This window comes from Aptenodytes patagonicus, chromosome 29, assembly GCF_965638725.1.
Source record: "Aptenodytes patagonicus chromosome 29, bAptPat1.pri.cur, whole genome shotgun sequence".
NCBI classification, from domain to species: domain Eukaryota; kingdom Metazoa; phylum Chordata; class Aves; order Sphenisciformes; family Spheniscidae; genus Aptenodytes; species Aptenodytes patagonicus.
This window is the reverse complement of record NC_134977.1, coordinates 1399600-1420922: the sequence shown is the minus strand read 5'-3', so window position 1 is coordinate 1420922 and position 21323 is coordinate 1399600. Positions and strand designations below refer to the sequence as shown.

Below are 21323 nucleotides of genomic sequence, written 5' to 3'. Positions count from 1 at the left end.
AGTGTGTACCCTCTGGGAATGAGGTGCATTTCTGGTAGCTCCCAGGGGTTCCTCAGCCTGGCACTGAGCTTGGCAGGCAGAGCAGGCTGCAGCAGCCAACAGTGCCTGGGCCAATCTCCCTGGGCTCAAGTGCTCCAAGCGCTGCAAGTGCCTAGGGCCCGTGCCAGGCATCCCAGGGTCTCCAGGACAGCAGCAGTTTCTCTAAGCAGTATCTGTGGCTGTGGGTTTGGAAGAAAAGCCAGCCCATGAGTGCTGTGCTGATGTCTGAGGAGCGGCAGGCAGTCCCTGATGTGTTTGTGCCATCAGCACCCACTGGGAGCTGCTGGGGTGCTTGTGGGACTCTTTGCCCGTGGCCTCCTTGGAGATTAGGTGGGATGCGGTCAGGTAACGGACAGAGGGCTCTGGGAACTCTCTGGGGACTTTGATTGCTCCAGGATTTGTCCGGCTGGTTGGAGGGAACAGTCCCTGCTCAGGACGCGTGGAGATCCATGATGGAACCCAGTGGAAAACAGTCTGTGACTCAGACTTTGGTCCCAAAGCCGCCGACGTGGTCTGCAGGGAGTTCCAGTGTGGCACAGCCCTGTCCGTCCCCGGAGCAGCTCACTTTGGAGAAGGTGTCGGTCCCATGTGGGACAGAGAGCTGCAGTGTGTGGGGAATGAATCCTTCCTCGCGTTCTGCCCCAGGGGGTCCCCCAGAGACCAGCCCTGCACCCACACGGACGCCGCTGGTGTCACCTGCACACGTAAGGACTCCTGTTGGGGTGTTAAATGCCAGGGGGTGTGCTGGGGACAGGGGAGCAGGGTAGGGACTGTGCCGTGCCAGGTGTGAGGACAGCAGGGGTGATGTGGTTGTCTGCAGCCCTAAAATCATGCAGAAGGAGGAGGATGGCAGGCTCTCGTCCATTTGGCCTCTCCTCTAGCTCCTGAGGGAGCGAGAGCACAAGTCCGCCCTCTCTCATCCTTCTCTTTCCCAGAGTTCACAGGGTTCCGGCTGGTGAACGGCAGCACGGCATGTGAGGGGAGGGTGGAGGTCCATGTGCTGGGGACCTGGGGCTCTCTCTGTGCCTCCCGCTGGGATCTCTTGGATGCCCACGTTCTCTGTCGTCACCTCGACTGTGGGTTTGCTGAGTCCATTCCCAGAGGAGGGCATTTTGGGAGAGGAACCGGCCCTGTCTGGAAAGACTCATTCCACTGTGATGGGACAGAAGCTCACCTGGGACAGTGCCCAGTGACTGCCTTGGGGGCCTCACCATGCTCCCATGAGAACAGCGCTGCTGTCATTTGCTCAGGTGAGTGCTGGGAAAACACAGGATTAACTTCATTTTCCCCTGGCATGAGAGAGAAATCCAAAGCAGGGGACCCCATTGCAGTGCCAGGCTGCATTTCTCCCTGGAGAAACCCTGGCTTCACCAGAAGCGATCTGGAGGGCTTTGCCTGCTCGGACCAACTGCTCTGCTGTGGGAGAGCTGAGGACTGAACAGGAGCAGTCGTCTCTGCCCCCCGGGTCAGCAGCTCAGGCTCCGGGGCCACTACTAGGCCTGGGCTCCTTTGAACTCCCACTGTGGGATGGGCCCGGGGCAGCGCTGCGGGGATCATCGCCAACCCCCTGGCTGCAGACAGCCCTGTTCCAGCCACAGAGAGATACCCTCAGAGCCTGAACTCACCATCACAGGGGCTGCCTGGGTGCCCCCGGCAGCAGCGGCAGACCAGGGGGGTGAGCTGCAGAGCGGGGCTGGGCTTTGCCCTGCCTTCTGGTCAGCGCAAGCCCCAAACTCATCCTGTTTGCTCAGAGAGGCCCCCCTCGCTCTGCTCCCTGCCAGGGACACAGGCTCCCAGTCCCCCATTCCCAGGGACGTAGATGGGCAGAGATGTGTGGGCTGTGCCTGGTGTCTCAGCAGTGCCAGTGCCAGTGCTGAGGCTGGGCAAAGCCTGTCCTGGTGCTGCCCATCCCCAGGCCACTGCTGGCCATTGCTGCCTCCTGCGGAAGCTGCCCCAACTGCATTGGCAGGGACGTGCTGTGTGTCTCTGGCCCGCCAACAGCAAAGCTGGCGTCTGGCTCAGGAAGGCTCAGGGACTGGGCAACCAGCCCCATGGAGCCCTGGCCCAGGAGCTCCCGCAGAGGGCTGGGGACAGGCAGGCAGAGCTTCAAGGCCCTGAAAGGGTGCCAGAGCCTGGAGACGTGCCGCAGGCTGCTTGCCTCCCTGGTGCCACCAAGGGCTGGGGCATGGCTGCTCTCCCCAGGCCCAGCTGGCTCCGCGTCCTTGCGGCTGGTGCTTGGAGGGAGTCGGTGCGACGGACGAGTAGAGATCTTCCAGCACGGGACATGGGGCAGGGTCCTGGATGACCACTGGGACATGCGGGAGGCCAGCGTGGTGTGCCGGCAGCTGCGGTGCGGAGAGGCAGAGACAGCTTACAACCCCCCGAAGCCTCAGAGAGGGACAGGTCCTGTGGGGCTGCGAGGGGTCAGGTGTGCAGGGCACGAGGCCAACCTGACCCTCTGCAACACCTCCCTGCCCAAGAGCATGCTGGCAGCAGGGATTGCAGAGGACGTGGGGGTCGTTTGCCGGGGTAAGTGGCACTGCACAGGCCCCCCCCAGGCTCTGGGCTGGGTGGGCACCGCCCCTAATGACAGCTGGGGTTTCTTCCCACTGCAGGGAGCCGGCAGGTCCGGCTGGTGAACGGGCCTGGGCGCTGCGCTGGGAGAGTGGAGATCTACTACCAGGGCAGCTGGGGGACCATCTGCGATGACAGCTGGGACCTGCCCGATGCCACTGTTGTTTGCCACCAGCTGGGCTGCGGAGGGGCGGTGAAGGCGGTTGGCTCTGCTCAGTTCGGGGAAGGCTCTGGGCAGATCTGGCTGGATGCCGTGAACTGCTCTGGGGCCGAAGCTGCTCTCTGGGACTGCCCAGCAGGGTCCTGGGGGCAGCATGACTGTGGGCACAAAGAGGACGCAGGAGTCGTCTGCTCAGGTCTGTGCCGGGAGCTGTGGTGGGATCCAGTGCCCAGGGAGGCTGGGACGAGGGGACAGGCGGCAACGACCGAGGCTGTCCCTGGCTGCCTCTGAGCCTCTGCCTGAGCCTGTCCTGGGGACACACATGCACAAACCCCCTCAGTCCCACTAGAGGTCCCTTGTAAGCTGAGCTGTCCCCAAGGGTTAGTGGGGAGGGCATGGGTGTCTGTCCGTCTGGGACTTCTCTCTGCCCCCTGGCAAAAGGGTGATTTGCTGGCCCTGCCTCTGCCTGGCTGAGGGCCTGGGGGGTGAAGAGGCTTCTCTGCTCCCATAGCCCCAGGCCCCAGTGCCTGGGGAGGCTGGGATGAGGGGAGAGATGGCCACGGCCGAGGCTGTCCCTGGCTGCCTCTCAGCCCCTGCCCAAGCCCGTCCCGGGGGTGCCAATGCATGGGTCTCCTCAGTCCCACCAGGGTTCCCCGGTGAGCTCAGCTGTCCCTGAGGGTGAGCGGGGAGGGCAGGGTTGTCTGTCCATCCGGGACTCTTCTCTGTCCATGTGTGCAAGGGGGACTTGCTGGACGTGCCTTTGCCTGGCTGAGGGCCTGGGGGGTGCAGGGGTGTCCCTGCTCCCACAGCCCCAGACCAGCATGTTCCCCTTTGGCCACTTTCCTCCCAGAGTTCGTGGACCTGAGGCTGGAGAACAGCGATGGCTGCTCCGGGCGCCTGCAGGTTTTCTATAACGGGACGTGGGGGAGTGTTTGCTCCAACTTAATGACTCCCGAAACAGTGTCGCTGGCATGCAAGGAGCTGGGCTGCGGGGATGGAGGGTTCCTGGAAACACGCCTGCCCTATGGTAGGGTGTCTGGCCCCGCCTGGCTGGATCGTGTGGAGTGTGGGGAGAGAAACAGCTCCTTCTGGCAGTGTCCCTCCGCTCCCTGGGACCCACAGTCGTGCGATGACCTGCAAGATGAGACCCACATCACCTGCAATGGTAATTCTGAGCTACCCGGGCTCCAGCATCCCCCCAGCTCCTGCTCCCTGCTGGGCACAGTCAAGTACAGAGACAAGGCCCACAGGGGCTTTGACCTTACGTGCCAGACCCTGCTGCTTCTGGTGGCACAAATGGGACTTCAGCTCTCAGAGCCCCACACATTCACCAGCAGTTGCCAGCCGGGCTCCCAGCAGTGCCCGGGGGAGGCAGAGGTGTCTCCAGGCAAGGTCTCAGGAGAGACCAGCCAGCGCTCCGAGGAGCGTCCCCTCCATGGACACCCTCCTGCTTTTCTGTGAACCAGGGTCCCTTTGGGGCTGAGCAGTCAGGGTCCCCCACATTGCTGTGTGTGTCCCCTGAATGACCAGGGTTCAGCTGCTGCCGTGAGCGAGGCAGCACGGGGAGGTGTGAGCAGAGCTGTACCCCACCCTCTGCTGCATGACTCCCCTGCAGCAGCCCCTTCACGCCAGCTTTTCCTTCTGCAGGGAGATGGTCAGAAACGCCCCCAGCCCTGGGGACTGTGTGCCCAAACTCCACAAGCTGCACAGGTAGCTGCTCCTCTGCATGCCCCTCTCACCTGGCAGGGCTCTGCCTGCTGTCCCGGTGCCCTGGAAGGTCTCTGCCTTCTCCAGACAGGGAGAAGATTCGTGCCGTTGGAGGCGAGAATGGGTGCTTGGGCAGAGTGGAGGTCTGGCACCGCGGCTCCTGGGGGACGGTGTGCGATGACTCCTGGGACATGCAGGATGCCGAGGTGGCATGCAGGCAGCTGGGCTGTGGCCCTGCAGTGTCTGTCCTGGAGAAGGCTGCATTTGGGGAGGGGACGGGTCCCATCTGGCTGGAGCAGGTGGAGTGCCGGGGGACAGAGCCATCTCTGCAGGACTGCTGGGCTCGTCCTGGGGACAGCGGTGCCTGCCGGCACAAGGAGGATGCTGCCGTGAACTGCTCAGGTGAGTGGCAGGGCTGGGACTCCTCACGGGGGTATTGGCAAGCAGCCACGGAAGGCGTTTTTCCTTGCTGGGTCCCATCATGGTTCCAGAGCTCCTGAGAGCAAGGCTGTCCCTGCAGAACATGGGAGCCTGTTCCCAAGTGGGCAGCTGCTTCTGTGGGGCTGGATGTCCTCCGTCTTCTACCCAGCAGGGCTCTGCAGGCCCCAGGGGCATCTTCCAGCGTGCTTGTGCTATCCTACCCGTGTCCCAGAGCAGGGCCCTGGGCTCTGTTCCGGCCACCCTGAGCAGCCCTGCAGGAGGGGCAATTTGTGTGGGATGTGTCAGGGATGTCTAAAAGCACACGCATGCATTCACACACATATAAACACACACACACACACACACACGGCATGTCAGAGAGGAGGCTCCCTGGTACCTGCACACCCACCCTCTCAGCCCAGTCTCCTTCTCTTCCTCTGCAGCTGCACCCAGGACGGCAGCACCAACGCCCCGAACAGGTAACCTGTCCTCCCTGGCTGCGCTGGGTCTTCTTGAGGTCAGGCTGTGACCCGCAGCTGGAGGGAAGGGCCTTCTTGTCGGGGTGTGAAGCTCCCGAGAGGAGGCACCGGGGTAGCGGTGGAGGGGGTTGGATAGGGCTGTCATTTACTCAGTAGGGTGGGAGCTTCCCCATCACTCACCCCCTGGGGCCCCTTACCCCCGGTGTAATGGGGGTCAGGACTGGGGTGTCCTGGCCCCACACCTCTCCCAGGTCTGGTGCTGCCCTTTCTGTGTTCCTGCCCATGCAGATCCCACTCGGGGCCGTCCGACCAGCAGTGAAAAGGTCTCATTGCCCGTCATCATCTGCATCATCCTGGGAGCCCTTCTCTGCCTGCTCCTGGCCCTCCTGGCCGGGCAAGTGCGAAGCGCCAGGGCTGGGCGCAGAGGTGGGTCTGTCCCCCATGGTCCCAGGGGAAGATGCCTCCTGGCAAGGCCAGGGGTGCTGTGGGGTGTCAGTGAGTGGTACAGGCAGAGCTGGGGGGACAAGAGTGTGTGCTGCCTGCATTCCCATGTGCTGCCCCATTGATTGCCTGACCATGGGCCACCAGCAGCAAGGGGTAGAGAGAGTCAGGACATAGGGAGGATTTAGGGATGAGGCAAGGAAACAAATGGCTGAGCTGGGCTGGGACAGATGGGAGCAGAGGGGAAACAGCTGAGGACCTGCCACTGGCAGCACTCTGGGCAGTGCTGGAGTGGGCTCTGGGTCAGGGGAGATGCCAGGAAGAACGTGGGGCAGCAGGGTCCATACTCGTGGTTTCAGACCCCCAGGCTGTTCCTCTGCCCAACCCTGACCTCCCCATGGCAGGGCACGTGCCATGCTCTGGATCCATGGGGCAGAGAGGGGGAAGCTCCAGGGGGAGAGGAAAAGCGGGAGCTGCTCCAAGCTCAGCACCAGGGACCTGACCCGGGGCCAGAGGGGCAGAATGTCTGTCTCTGAAGGGACGGTGCAAGGGTGTCACTGCCCCAGCTCATCTCCATGGAGACATTGCCCTCACTGAGGAAGTGGCAGCGGTGACCGAACAGCGCAGCGGGTCTGTGTTGTGGGGACAGCCCTGGGCTGGCCCAGGGGAACAGGGCTGGGGGAACAGAGCAGGATTCTGTCCCCTCTTTGCCTGTCCCTGAGCCAGCCCTGCCTCTATCCGCAGGCTCCGAGCGCGCTTGGGAGCCCTTCTCTGAGGCCGTGTATGAGGAGATCGGTTACAGCCCAGCGTGGGAGAAGCAGGCAAGGTTCAGTCAGTCAGGTGGGTGTGGGTCCCTCATGGGGGGGCACATGTGCAGAACTCTTTCCCCTGGCCCTCACCCGGGGCTGACCCACTGCAACCCCCTGGCCCATGGAGTTGGGGTCTGTGGGTTCTGTGGGGAGAGCAGCCAGGTCCTGGGCCTGGGAGAGAAGCTTCCTCCCCACCAGCTCTGCCCATCCCAGCCGGGGACAGCCCCTCTCTGCCTGTCCCTGCACCCCTATGTGACACCTGAGGGGTGAGGGAAGGGGCTGTCCCCAGGCATCTCTGGGAGGCCCTTTGAGACAGGGTTGATCCCAGGGGAGCAGGGTGAGTCCTGAGCCCTCCTCCCCACTCAGCCCTGGCTCTGTGGGTCCCCCATCCCCAGCAGCACTGACCACAAGCCAGGGGAGCAGAGCGCACTCCCGTAACACCCACTGTGCCTCTCTCCAGGCTCCGATTCAGAGGGGTCCCTGACCAAGCTGCAGCCCTACCCCAGGGACAGCGAGGAGGAGGATGGTCCACGTTCAGCACCAGGTAACAGGGGCAGGAAGGGGTTGATGTCCTGTCCCTGCAGACATGTGATGGACAGCGGTGTCACTGAGTGTCACCGTCAGAGCTGGGGAGCACACTGGGTGTCTCCTGTGGTGCTGCCAACACCAGTGTCTGAGCCCCATGTCCCTGCGCATCCTCCCATCCTCTGCTCTGCGGGATGCATCTTCTCACTCTCACCAGCTCCCCTCTCCTTTCAGACGTCCCTGTCCTGCTCGGAGGAGACCCAGCAGATGGCTATGATGATGCCAGGGAGGTTTCTGACCCTGGGGAGGATCCTTCCCCTGGGCAGGGAGACTGGGAAATGCCCAGGGCGCCAGAGGAGGGAGCAGGGCCCAGGGATGCTCCCGGAGGTGAGAGGGAAAGATAGCGCTACCGGTTCCTGGGGTGCCATCCCTGGTGCTGGATGAATCGCTGCTGTACTGAGAGCCCAACCTCCTGGGATGGGGGAACCTGCCCTGGGAATTTTTCCTTGGGGGGACCAGGGGGTGGGAGAGAGACCTGAACATCTCAGGACTAGTGAGGAGACGGGAGGCTGGAGATCTACAGAGCAGGAGAGGCACCCCATGGGGCAAACGTGCAATGGCCTGCCTTGCTGCTTGCAGGGGCAAACCTGCGCTCCCAGAGAAGTGCTGGGGCCCCTGGAGCTGAGGGAGATGCCTGGTCCCTGTCCCCAGAGAGCATGGGCTATGACGATGCTGAAGAGGTGTCTCTGGCGCATCGCCCTGAGGACACAAAGGTTGCGATACCAGCGGACAGTGCACAACAGTCCCTGATGCCCAGAGCAGGAGAGCCCGTCCCTGCCGTGCAGCTGGGTGCAGCCGGGAGGGAGGAGAGGACTGTGCAGCTGGGAGAGCCGTGAGCACCAGGGAACCGTCTCCCTTTTCCCACGGGCAGCAGAAACAGCTGGGCATGTCCTCTATTTGTATTATGCTGTTTTTACGCTGTGCCTCCGTATTTGTTCTTAATAAAAGTCTTTGGGGGTTTGAGCCAGAGCTGGTGCTTGCCTGCCCAGGTGTCGGGGTGTCTCCCTGAGGCTGATCGGGGGGAGCAGAGCACAAAGACATGGTGGAGGGGAATGGGCACATCTCGGGACAGCAGGCTCAGGGTCAGGCTGTGGGGCTGTGAGAGCCCATGGTTCCAGGGGAATATTCCTGCTGATATTTCCATCCTGCCAGCAAAAGTTTCCAACAAAAATGGCTCTCTGCAAGGTCCCGTGATGCACCCCAGCAGGAGCACCCATCTCCTCACCTCGGGGTTCCCCAGTTGCTCTTTCCCCCAGGCCCTTCCTGGGCCATGCTGGTCCAACAGCGTAGAGGCCACAATAGAGCTGTGTTGGGGTTGGCCCCACAGAAGTGAGCCCTAAGGTGGCCGTGGTGCCTTGAACACCCCAGCCAGCCACAGGGGGGATCACGGCCCACGGCTCATCTCCCACAGCGGTTAGGAGGCAGCTGTCCTCCCCACTGCCTCGGCACAGGGTACAGAGCCACTTGCTGGGGAACACGGGCCTGGGATTGCCCCTTCAATGACTCTGCCAGGACTCCAGTCTCCATGGGCTGTTCCTGCTGCCTTGGGGGTCCTTGCAGACCCCGAGAACTTCTATCACAGCCCCAGAGCTGCCTTCCTTCCTGGGCAGGGGCATTAAGGCCCCATGGCAGCCCTGGGAACCCCTCCTCCTGCTGCGCTCCTACCTCCACCCCTGCCCTCCTGCTGCCTTGCCAGGGGTGACAGTGTCGGTTTGTGTCGGGGCAGTACCTGTGTGCAGGTGCAGGGGGGATGGGAGTGGGGGGGGTTGGTGGGGGCACCTTTCCCTCAGCGTTGTGGGAGGCAGATGAGGGAGAGGCCAGGGGGAGGGAGAAGGGATCCCTGTGAGACGTGGACTGGAACCCATAGCCGCCATCCAGCCCCTGGCCTGGAGAAGGGCCTGCCTGGGAGGGTGCTAACGTGGGCACATTTCCATGGCAGAGGGTATTTTGTGTCCCTCCCCTAATGCAGGCACTGCTGGGAGTTGAGCCAGGGTCCCTCTCCCTCAGCTGGGGCGTTCACCTGCCCCAGCTCCCATGGGCAGAGAAACCTTTCACACAGGAGCTGTGTGGGGAGAAGGGTTTGACACTTGGGCAGGAACCTGGAGCCTAAACTGCCCTCCCTGCTCCTGCTGTTGGGTCTCCACAGCCCTCCAGCTCCTCCCCGGTGGGCTTCTCTGCTGCAGGCTGGAAGGTGCGTTGGGTGTCCATGGCAGGGCTCCCCACGAGGAGCAGCCGCAGGTCACTGCAAAGAGCAGGATCTGGCCCTAGAGCAGAAGAGGGGAGGAGGCAGCCGTCACCAACAGCCTCTGCCATGACAGCGTTGGCCCGTTCCCTGCTGGGAGCTCCTCCACCCCTGGGGTGACCCTGTGGGGGTCTGGGGGGAGCCCAGGCTCACACACTCCTTTGCCCTGGTCCCTAGAGGTTTCCTGCTGGCAGCCCCTGGCCCCGGAGCCAGCCCCTCCCTCCCCAGCTCTGGGCCCACCTCTCCCTGTGGACATGCAGGGCTGGAGCCTGCCCCGGTGGGAGTTTCCCAGGGGATGGAGGCTGTGTTTGCAGTGCCCATGTGCGTCACCCATCACCTTGGGGGTCTCACCCTAGGAAGGCTACTCTCTCCCATGGCCTTTCCCAGCGTGGGGCAGCAGTGCAGAGGGTTGGGGTCTCACCGTCAGGCCCCTCATGTAGGTCCTCAGGAGCTGCAGGAGCCTGCACAGATCTGGGGCACAGATGATCCCACACTGCTGCAGAGAATGAACCCAGCCTGCAGGGCCAGACTGGTCAGGCCCCAAATGCCTTGAAACGGGCTCTTCCTGCTCAGGTGTGCTGCCCCCTCACCCACACCCAGGGCCTGGCTCTCATTTCCCTGAGGAGGAGGAGGAGGCAAACCTCTGCCAGGTGCCAGAGTAAGGGAGAAATACTACACCTGCGGGAGGGCAGAGCTGGTGGGGAGGTGGCATGGGACAGACACTGGGCTTTTCTCCCCTGTCCCTGCCTGGGGTGGCTTGAATCTGCAGGTCAGTGTCCATACTGGCGCCCACCGTCCTGTGTTCAGAAGATATCCCCACAACCCCCCTTCTTCTTTGCTTCACTTTTATACCTTATTTCTCTGAATCTGGGCTCACTGTTCCCAGGGGCTGGGCACCCTGCAGTGAAACATTGGGTCTCACACCCCGTTTTGGTTGCAGAGGTTTTTGTCAGAGGAGCAGCCGAGGCACCATCTCCTTGCCCTCCCCACCTCTGCACGGCTGTGGACAGGCCTGTGCTTCCCTGTTCCCACTGACATGGGGTGGACAGAGCCACCAACCCCCCCAGGAACAAGAGGTGGGTGCCGGCCCCACCAGTTCCACCTCTGCAGAGCTGTGCCTGACCTCAGCAGCTCCGGGTTCCCTGAGCTGCGGCTCTGCTCAAGCCAGTGGTGATGGCAGAGGGAAAAGGACCGGGAGGCAGGGTCAGGGTAAGGAATGTCGCTCCTCCAGCTCGGACATCCCTACCCGTTGGCATAGACAGGTACTTCCCGCGTGGTATGGGATCTCCACCTGGAGACAGGACAATCTCACAGCCTTACCCCTGGAGAGCCACCAGGGCAGTGTGGCCCTGGTCCCAAAGGGCACCTGGGCTGGACCAGCACCCTCACACCACCTCTCTCAGTGCAGCCAGGAAGGATTGCCAGCACCCAGTCTGCTGCTGATGTCTATCCCCTCCCTGAGGGCCACCCCTAGCCTCCAAGCAGGGCCCCTGGTTGGTGTGTGGGGTGGATCTGTGGTGCAGGGTAGTGACCTGAGCTCAGGTCCAGCACAGCTGCCTGCCTCTCCTCCAGGAGGGGGCTCAGCAGAGGTAGTGCACACAGCCCTCCTCACTCCTCAGCCAGGCCCTGGGAGGTCAAGGCAGGCCCACAGCACCTGGAGAGGAGCAGTGCCCCAGCTCCAGCACTCACCCACTTGAGGCCAGGGAGTAAAAGCAAAAGCAGCCCTGGAGATGGAAGCCAGGACCTCCCACGTGCAAAGTGGTTCCTCTTCCACTGACCTACACCCCTTTGGCACCTGCCAGCAGCAGGAACACTCTCCTCCCATGACGTGTCTATGAGAAGCACAGCCCTGTTGTCCCCTGTGTGCCTAGGTGTCCTGGTTTTGGCAGGGATAGAGTTAATTTCCTTCCTAGTAGCTGGTACAGTGCTGTGCTTTGGATTTAGGATGAGAACAATGTTGATAACGCACCGATGTTTCAGTTGTTGCTAAGTAGTGCTTACACTAGTCAAGGACTTTTCAGCTTCCCATGCTCTGCGGACTGAGAAGGCTGGAGGTGCACAAGAAGCTGGGAGGGGCCACAGCCAGGACAGCTGACCCAAACTGGCCAAGGGGCTATTCCATACCATGTGATGTCTTGCTCAGTACCTAAACTGGGGGAAAGCTGGCCGGGGGGGCCGCTGCTCAGGGACTGGCTGGGCATCGGTCGGCGGGTGGTGAGCAATTGCGCTGTGCATCACTTGCTGTGTATATTATTATTATTATTATTATTATTATATTTTTATTATTTTATTTCAATTATTAAACTGTTTTTATCTCAACCCACGAGTTTTCTCACTTCTACTCTTCCAATTCTCTCCCCCATCCCACTGCGGGGGGGGGCGGGGGAGTGAGCGAGCAGCTGTGTGGTGCTCAGTTGCCGACTGAGGTTAAACCACGCAGTTCTTTTTGGCGCCCAACGTGGGGCTCAAAGGGTTTGAGATAATAACAGATTAACTGGAGCGCATTAAGGAATTTATATCTGTTAACAGTTGCGGGTCACAATGTTGCTTCTTCTGTTCTCGATATTGGTTTGTCTAATCCGCATCATGCTCTTTTTTTTGCTGTACGTGTTAGAGATTGGTGTTGGGTTTTGCAGTTTGCTGTGGTCTGTGGTGATTAGTGATGTTTTGCCTGGGAGGTTTGTTATTAAAACACTGACCTTGAGCTTAATCTGGTATTTGAGCTTCGTGCTGAAGCCATTACTGTACTTGGTGTACCACTTCGTGGAGACAATTAGCAATTACAGTCCTTCCTCTGAGAGATTTTTAACGGAGGAAATACAGAATGGCTGCGTCGCTACGTTCTTCTATGACGTTTCTTCCTTCATTACAGTAACTTTTCAGTATCTTGAACATCCTTGGGTAGTTAAGATACTTCTATTGGTATTTCTTGGGAATATTGTTTCGGTTTTGTCTAAACTTAATAAGCAATTTAAGAATATCATCCAGAGATCTGCCCCAAGGCTGGACAGTTATGAGTGGCAGGGTGTGTGGGATAGGATGGGCAAGTACCTAGGCCAGTGGGCACCCCCAGTGTTTTGGAACTTCACCCCTGAGCAAGTGCAGAATCCTGAAAAGTTAGTAGAATAGTTGGAAGAAGTATGCTGTCACCCTGGCAACTCCAGAGAGACACAGATCACTGCAACGTGCTGGGGCCTGGCCTGTGCCTACCGAGCCCTGTTCAACATTTTTCAGTACCCTCAAGGGGGAGAGAAAGTCTCTGGATCTGACAATAAAACGACAGGCCCTGCTGCCACTCTGACCCCAGCGATGGGCCCTGTGGCCACTCCAACCCGGCAACAGGCCCTGCGGCCACTCCGACCCTGGCGATACGCCCTGCGGCTGAACCAAAGAGCCAACCTGTGCCAGTATCAGTTGCCCCTGTACAGAAGAAGAGATCTTGGAAGCGGAAGTCGGCTCGTTTAGTAAGGGAGGAATACGCTTCTTCTAAAAGGGAGCCAGAGGAAGAAGTGGACAAGGCAGACTACCCTGGAGAAGGGCCATCACAAGAACAGGAGGAGGAGGGCCGGCCACTGCTCGGGGAGGAAGAAGAGGAAGAACTCATAAACGAGGAAGTAACCACCCAATCCCTCTCCCTGAGTGAGCTGCGAGATATAAGAAAAGATTTCAGCCATTGTCCAGGCGAACATATTTTCACCTGGCTGCTCCGATGCTGGGATAATGGGGCCAGTAGCCTGGAATTAGAGGGTAAAGAAGCCAAGCAGCTGGGATCCCTTTCGAGGGAAGGGGGCATTGGCGATTGGAAAAGGGACACGAGTCCTCAGCCTCTGGAGGCGACTCTTGACAAGTGTGAAGGAAAGGTATCCCTTCAAGGAAAATGTCTTATATCGCCCAGGCAAGTGGGCCACCATGGAGAAGGGTATCCAGTACCTGAGGGAATTAGCTGTGCTGGAGGTGATTTCTGGTGACATGAACAATGGACAGCTATCCAAAGATCCAGATGAGGTCAGGTGCACACGACCCATGTGGCAGAAGTTTATAAGAAGCGCACCATCGTCATATGCCAACTCATTGGCAGTGATGACCTGGAAAGATGGAGAGGAACAAACAGTGGATGAATTGGCTAGTCAACTCCAGCAATACAAAGAAATCTCTCTTCCTCCCCCGCCTCAGCTGTGGAGAAACTGTCCCGGGAGGTCCAGCAACTTGAAGAGGATAGGTCCTACTCCCCACCTGTATGGACCAGTATCTCGGCTATTAGGAGTCAGCGTTCTTTTGCTCAAGAGAGAGGATATAAAGGGTACACACCACGGGGCACCCTATGGTTTTACCTGCATGACCATGAAGAGGACATGGGGAAGTGGGATGGAAAACCTACCTCAGCCCTAGGGGCACGGGTACGTGAGTTGCAAGGGAAAACAATCACAAAAGGGGGTTCTTCCAGGAAAATTGCTGCTCCAGTTTCCAGCGGGCAGTTCCCCAGACAGAGTAGAAGGGATGACCTTACTCCTGATCTTAATGAAGGGATTTCCGATTCGTATGTACAAGAAATGAGAAACGAATACTGTGATGAGGACTAGAGGGGCCCTGCTTCCAGTCAGGTGGAGGAAAGGGACAACCAGGTTTACTGGACTGTGTGGATTCAGTGGCCTGGCACATCGGACCCACAGGAGTATAAGGCTCTAGTAGACACCAGTGCACAGTGTACCCTAATGCCATCAAGCTATAAAGGGGCAGAACCCATCTGTATTTCTGGAGTGATGGGGAGATCCCAACAGATAACTGCATTGGAAGCCGAAGTGAGTCTAACTGGGAATGGGTGGCAGAAGCACCCCATTGTGACTGGCCCAGAGGCTCCCTGCATCCTTGGCATAGACTACCTCAGGAGAGGGTATTTCAAGGACCCAAAAGGGTACCGGTGGGCTTTTGGTATAGCTGCCATGGAAACGGAGGAAATGAAACAGCCGTCTACCTTTGCCTGGTCTCTAGGAGGACCCCTCTGTTGTGGGGCTGCTGAAAGTCACAAGACCAACAGGTGCCAATCACTACCACCACGGTGCACCGGCGGCAACATTGCACCAACTGAGACTGCCCGATTCCCATCCATAAACTGATTTCGTCAACTGGAGAGCCAAGGAGAGATCAGCAAGACTCGATCACCCTTTAACAGTCCCATATGGCCAGTGCGGAAGTCTAATGGAGAGTGGAGACTAACAGTAGACTATCGTGGCCTGAGCAAAGTCAAGCCGCCGCTGAGTGCTGCCGTGCCGGACATGCTAGAACTTCAATACAAACTGGAGTCAAAGGCAGCCAAGTGGTATGCCACAACTGATAGCGCTAATGCGTTTTTCTCAATCCCTTTGGCAGCAGGGTGCAGGCCACAGTTTGCTTTCACTTGGAGGGGCGTCCAGTACACGTGGAACCAACTGCCCCAGGGATGGAAACACAGCCCCACCATTTGCCATGGACTGATCCAGACTGCACTGGAACAGGGTGAGGCTCCGGAACACCTGCAATACATTGATGACATCATGTGGGGCAACACAGCAGGAGAAGTTTTTGAAAAAGGGAAGGAAATAGTCCAAATCCTTCTGAAAGCCGGTTTGGCCGTAAAACAAAGTAAGGTCAAGGGACTTGCACAGGAGATCCAGTTTTTAGGAATAAAATGGCAAGACGGAGATTGTCACATCCCAAAGGGTGTGATCAACAAAATAACAGCCATGTCTCCACCAACTACCAAAAAGGAAACACAAGCTTTCTTAGGCGTCGTGGGTTTTTGGAGAATGCACATTCCAAATTACAGTCTGAGTGTAAACCCTCTCTATCAAGTGACCCGGAAGAAGAATGATTTCAAATGGGGCCCTGAGCAATGAGAAGCCTTTGAACAAACCAAACATCAGACAGTTCATGCAGTAGCCCTGGGGCCAGCCCGGGCAGGACAAGATGTAAAAAATATGCTCTCTCTCTATACTGACCCATGGATGGTGGCAAATGCCCTGTGGGGGTGGTTGCAGCAATGGAAACAGAGCAACTGGCAGCGCAGAGGCAAACCCATCTGGGCTGCTGCATTGTGGCAAGATACTGCTGCCCAGTTGGAGAACCTGGTTGTAAAAGTCCGTCACATAGATGCTCACATACCCAAGAGTCAGGCTACTGAAGAACATCAAAACAACCAGCAGGGGGATCAGGCTGCTAAGATTGAAGTGGCTCAGGTGGATCTGGACTGGCAACGTAAGGGTGAATTATTTATAGCTTGGTGGGCCCATGACACCCTAGGTAATCAAGGAAAAGATGCAACATGCAGATGGGCACGTGATTGAGGGGTGGACTTGACCATGGACATTATTGCGCAGGTCATCCATGAATGTGAAACATGTGCTGCAATCAAGCAAGCCAAGCAGTTAAAGCCTCTTTGGTATGGAGGACGATGGCTGAAATACAAATATGGGGAGGCCTGGCAGATTGATTATATCACACTCCCACAAACCTGCCAAGGCAAGCGCCACAAGCTTACAATGGTGGAGGCAACCACCAGATGGCTGGAAACATATCCCGTGCCCCATGCCACTGCCCGGAACACTATCCTGGGCCTTGAAAAGCAAGTCTTATGGCGACATGGCACCCCAGAAAGAATTGAGTCAGACAACGGGACTCATTTCCAAAACAACCTCATAGACACCTGGGCCAAAGAGCACGGCATTGAGTGGGTGTATCACATCCCCTGTCATGCACCAGCCTCTGGGAAAATTGAACGATACAATGGTCTGTTAAAGACTACGCTGAGAGCAATGGGTGGCGGGACATTCAAACATTGGGATACGCATTTAGCAAAGGCCACCTGGTTAGTCAACACTCGGGGATCTGCCAGCTGAGCTGGCCCTGCCCAGTCAGAACTTTTACGTACTGTAGATGGGAATAAAGTCCCTGTAGTGCACATAAAAAATATGTTGGGGAAGACAGTTTGGGTTATTCCTGCCTCGGGGAAAGGCAAACCCATCCGTGGGATTGCTTTTGCTCAAGGACCTGGGTGCACTTGGTGGGTGATGCGGGAGGATGGGGAAGTCCGATGTGTACCTCAAGGGGATTTGATTTTGGGTGAGAATAGCCGATGATCTGAATTATCTGATGTTAAGTGCTACATAATATTATATGCCATACCAATGATATTACAATATGAATCACTCAGATTAATGAAGAATGAACTTTGATGAAACCGAGCAAAGCACAGTGATGATGGAACCAGAACTGACTTCAACATGAAACAATCCAACACCACATACCATCCCCATCTTTCCTGCCCTGGAAGATTATGATGACAGATGGAGCCCAAAGTCATGGACTAAATGAACTCAACGAACATTTTAGAGGGATGGCCCATAGACTAAGGGAATGATATCTCTGTGTGTGTGTGTGTGTATATATCAAAAACAGGAAAAGGGGTGGTGATTAATGGGAATGTATTGGAAAGGGGGGGACCTGGGCATGACGTAGATGGTATAGAATAAGGGGTGGATACTGTCCTGGTTTCGGCGGGGATAGGGTTAATTTCCTTCCTAGTAGCTGGTACAGTGCTGTGCTTTGGATTTAGCATGAGAACAATGTTGATAACACACCGATGTTTCAGTTGTTGCTAAGTAGTGCTTACACTAGCCAAGGACTTTTCAGCTTCCCATGCTCTGCGGACTGAGAAGGCTGGAGGTGCACAAGAAGCTGGGAGGGGGCACAGCCAGGACAGCTGACCCAAACTGGCCAAAGGGCTACTCCATACCACGTGACATCATGCTCGGTACATAAACTGGGGGAAAGCTGGCCGGGGGGGGGCCGCTGCTCAGGGACTGGCTGGGCATTGGTCGGCGGGTGGTGAGCACTTGCATTGTGCATCACTTGCTTTGTATATTATCATTTTATTTCAATTATTAAACTGTTTTTATCTCAACCCCCCGGGTTTTTCTCACTTCTACTCTTCCAATTCTGTCCCCCATCCCACCGCGGGGGGGTGAGGGAGCGAGTGGCTGTGTGGTGCTCAGTTGCCGACTGAGGTTAAACTGTGACACCAGTATTAGTTGCTCCACGACCTTCCTTTGGGAAAGCCCTGCCTGCCCCACAACCGCTGCTCCACAGCATGCCTTGAGCAGCCAGTGAAGTGCGGGCAGCAGCGCGGGCAGGGACAGAGCAGGAGATGGAGGAGACCCTGGGGAGGCAGGAGGAGCTCCTGGACCATGGCAAACTCCCCCTCCCTTGGGCCCATGGCCACCCCCGGGGCCATCGCTTGGGTAATGTCTCCATGGCCACATCCATTGAGATTAGATATGCCGGTTGCCGGCCAATAACGGTCATCTGATAACCTCCCCTTGAGAAGGAAGGACTGGCCACCCGGCTTGTGCAATGGCCACGGGGCTTGCAGCATGCAAACCACCCAAGATGGCAGGTTTCCACCCCCAAAACCCTCACCCCTACAGGTGGTCGCTTTTTAAAGGCAGCTCTTGAATGTCGCGGCGTGTCCTTGTGCAGCTCGCCATGGCCGTCTACAAGGTGAAGGTGGCAACGGGTGATATCCTCGAAGGTGGGACCAACTCCATCTCCATCACCTTGGTGGGCAGCCGTGGTGAGAGGCACCGGATGGCGCCTGGTTCAGTCAACTACTGGTTGCTGCCGGGGACGGTGAGCGCAGGGATGGGGACACGAGTGGAGGCATGGGCATGCCGGGGGTCCCGGCATGGGTTTTACTGGAGAGGGTAAGAAAAGGGATGGGTCTTCACCAAGGTTTGGGGGGATGGTGGGAAGTGGTCCTGGGGGGATGAAGGAAGGGCTCATGGAGGAATGGAGGAAAGTGGTCTTGCGGGGGGATGGAGGAAAAGGGTTGGTGTGGGGGAGAATAGAGGAAAGGGGTCCTGGGGACATGGAGGGAAGGATCCTGGGGGATGGAGCGAGGGGGTGGGGGTGGGGGGGGATGGAGGAAAAGGATCTTTGGGGGGGATGAAAGAAAGTGGTCTTGGGGGGTGTGGGGTGGAGGAAAAGGATCCTGGGGGGATGGTGGGAAGTGGTCTTGGGGGGGGATGTAGGAAAAGGATCTTGCGGGGATGATGGAGGAGGGGTCCTGGGGGATGGTGGAAAGGGGTCCTGGGGGGATGGAGGAAGAGGATCTTTGGGGGATGCCCTGAAGCCCCACTCCACTGGTGGGGAATGCCCGTATCCCCCAGTGCCATGCCAGGGCAGCTGCCCTCCCACCCCAAGCCATTTCCCGCCCACCCCCCACCAGGAGAAGGACATGACCATGCGCTGCGAGCAGGACTTGGGTCGCATTGTCCTCATCCGCCTGCACAAGTGGCGGCTCTTCTTGGAGGATGCCTGGTTCTGCAGGGACATCCGCGTGATGGGCCCTGACGGCACCCTCTACCGCTTCCCCTGCTACCAGTGGCTGGAGGGGGTTACCACAGTGGAGGTCCGGGAGAGCTCGGGTAGGACTCATCCCACCCCCACCCTCCTCTGCTAGCCAGGGGTCCGACCTTGACTCCTCTCTCCTCCTTTCCAGGGAAAAAAATGGTGGATGATGAGCTGGAGATCCTCAAGGAGCATCGGCAGCAGGAGCTGAAGGCACGGCAGGAGGCTTACCAGTGAGAGCAGGGACATAAGGATGGAGGTCCACCATGGCCAGGGTGGCCTGGCCAGCAGTGACGCTGACGTATGTCCCCCTGTCCCACCCGCAGGTGGAAGAGCTTCACCAAGGGCTGGCCCCGTTGCCTCAATGTGGGCTCCATCCTCGAGCTGGACTCCAATGTTCAGTTCTCCTGCGTGAGGGCCACCAACTTCACCGGTGTCCTCATCTTCCAGTAAGCAATACCCCAAGGTTGGGGAGGACCTGGATGATGGGAGTGAGGAGCATCGCCAGTGCCACCCTGTCCCGGGAGGCTGGTGGTGGGGGGCCAGGGAAGGAATGGTGGTTGCTGAGGTCCACCTCTGTCCCGTAGAGGGGCCTTCCACCTTCTGGCAGGGTTCCTCTTGAGACCCACCTTCTGGAAGAGCCTGGATGAGATGCGCAGCATCTTCTCCTGGACACGGAGCAGGGAGATTGGTGGGTGCCTTGTGCGTCTTCCCCCGCCACCCAGGGCTTCCCAGGAAGTCCCTGGCTTGACATGGAGGGTGGGCAGTTCAGCGCTGATGTCCAGCCACCCCCTCAGTCCCCGAGTACGTGGCCAGGCACTGGCGAGAAGATGACTTCTTCAGTTACCAGTTCTTCAATGGCAACAACCCCATCACCATTCAGCACTGCGTGATGCTGCCGGCCAAATTCTTGGTGATGCTGGAGATGGTGGCCGGTTCTTTGGGTGGTGGCACCAACCTGGGCAAGGAGATGCAAGAGGGTCAGATCTTCATCGTTGGACTATGAGGTGCTGGAAGGCATTGCGGCCAGCACCATCCACAGGCGCTGGCAGCACATTGCCACCCTGCTCTGCCTGCTGCACCAGGGTGCCGACGGGCTCCTACGTGCCATCGCCATCCAGGTAGGGACGTCCCACCCCAAACCAGTGGACAACCCCACCGTGGTGGTGGAGAGGAGATGGTCCCACCATGTGGTTTGTGTCCCACAGCTCAGCCAAACACCGGGACCCACCAGCCCCATCTTCTTACAAAGCAATGCCAAGTGGGACTGGCTGTTGGCCAAAACCTGGCGCAACGCCGACTTCTACAGCCACCAGCTCCTCACCCACCCCTTGAGGACCCACCTCTTTGGGGAGGTCTTCGCCATCGCCACCCTATGCCAACTGCCCACCTGTCATCCCCTCTTCAAGGTAAGGTCCCACCTCAGCACCACCCAGTGCCCCCCCCCCCCTCATCTGACCGCAGTGCCCCCCCCCCCCCCCAACACCCACCCTGTGGGAATGGGAGTCTCACTAACGGACATTCCTGAGTTTGATTTTAATGAGCAAACACTGCACCACCTGGCATGACAAGGCACTTAAGCAGTAAATAACGGAGAAAGGAATGTGCAGTTGAAAGGAGAAAAACAAGATAAAGACCATGAAGGCATTTCGCATGATCAGAAAGAACGGGCCAATCTGCTAGAGCATAGATGCGCGTGAACACAAGGCTGTAACCTATCTGCAAGCGGCAGGTAGCGCGTGTCCATAGTAGTTAACTATATAAGCCCTGTTATAAGTGTAAATAAAGGAGAATGACCATACTCATATTGAGATCTGTCATTACTCCGGAATCGCAACTCCCGCTCCGTCGTCGACACTGAACAAAGGGAAACTCCGACATCTGGTAGCAGAGGATGGTTCGGCGCATATCTTCGAGACTGCGGTAAGAGCAGCGAGAGAAGGGGAGCGGGAGAAAAGCGGCTGGGAGTTGTACTATCCCGATGATCGGAGGGGGATAAGATAACGGAGCAGTCTGGCCAACTGCCTCCCAGTGAGCGACCGCTATCATGGAAACAGAGGCGGCAGCTGTGTTGCTCGTAAGCATCCTCTCCAAGAGAGGGATCGAGACAACGGTAAAACAATTATGTACGTTGATTAAATTAGGACAACGTTGGGGACATTTTAAGGACAGTCAAACTATTTTTTCTGACCTTGAGTGGCGAGAGCTTGGCAATACTATGTGGGAGCAGACTATCACGGGGGATGAAAAGTCAAAGAAGGAGATTAAAACAGTGCGGGAACTATGGAGGTCTGTGTCAGAGACTTTAAAAGCCATGAAAGCTGAAAGAAAGGTGGCTTGTGCAGCCACTCAAATGCTAGCCCCAGAACCCTTGCCTGATAGACCGAAGAATACAACATCTGGACTGTTTCGGTTCTTTGGGCCGTCGGCAGTCCGAGGTATGTCGGGTACCCCCAAACGAACTGCCTTGGAAGCCAAGTATAGTG

At 58.0% G+C, this 21323-nt stretch overlaps 1 protein-coding gene and 1 pseudogene across 1 annotated transcript in view; both read left to right on the top strand.

Annotated features, from left to right (window-relative positions):
- LOC143171648 (scavenger receptor cysteine-rich type 1 protein M130-like) overlaps positions 1 to 8050 on the top strand; it is a 94717-nt gene extending 86667 nt beyond the window's left edge. The window contains 13 exon segments of the mRNA XM_076360689.1: positions 435 to 743; positions 975 to 1289; positions 2242 to 2568; positions 2655 to 2969; positions 3624 to 3938; positions 4421 to 4483; positions 4568 to 4882; positions 5344 to 5379; positions 5668 to 5805; positions 6565 to 6660; positions 7090 to 7173; positions 7389 to 7541; positions 7794 to 8050. Coding sequence (XP_076216804.1) covers positions 435 to 743; positions 975 to 1289; positions 2242 to 2568; positions 2655 to 2969; positions 3624 to 3938; positions 4421 to 4483; positions 4568 to 4882; positions 5344 to 5379; positions 5668 to 5805; positions 6565 to 6660; positions 7090 to 7173; positions 7389 to 7541; positions 7794 to 8050 — 2723 coding nt within the window.
- Positions 8051 to 17973: 9923 nt separating this feature from the next.
- The window catches only part of LOC143171647 (polyunsaturated fatty acid lipoxygenase ALOX15B-like), a 51169-nt pseudogene continuing 47819 nt past the window's right edge, over positions 17974 to 21323 (top strand).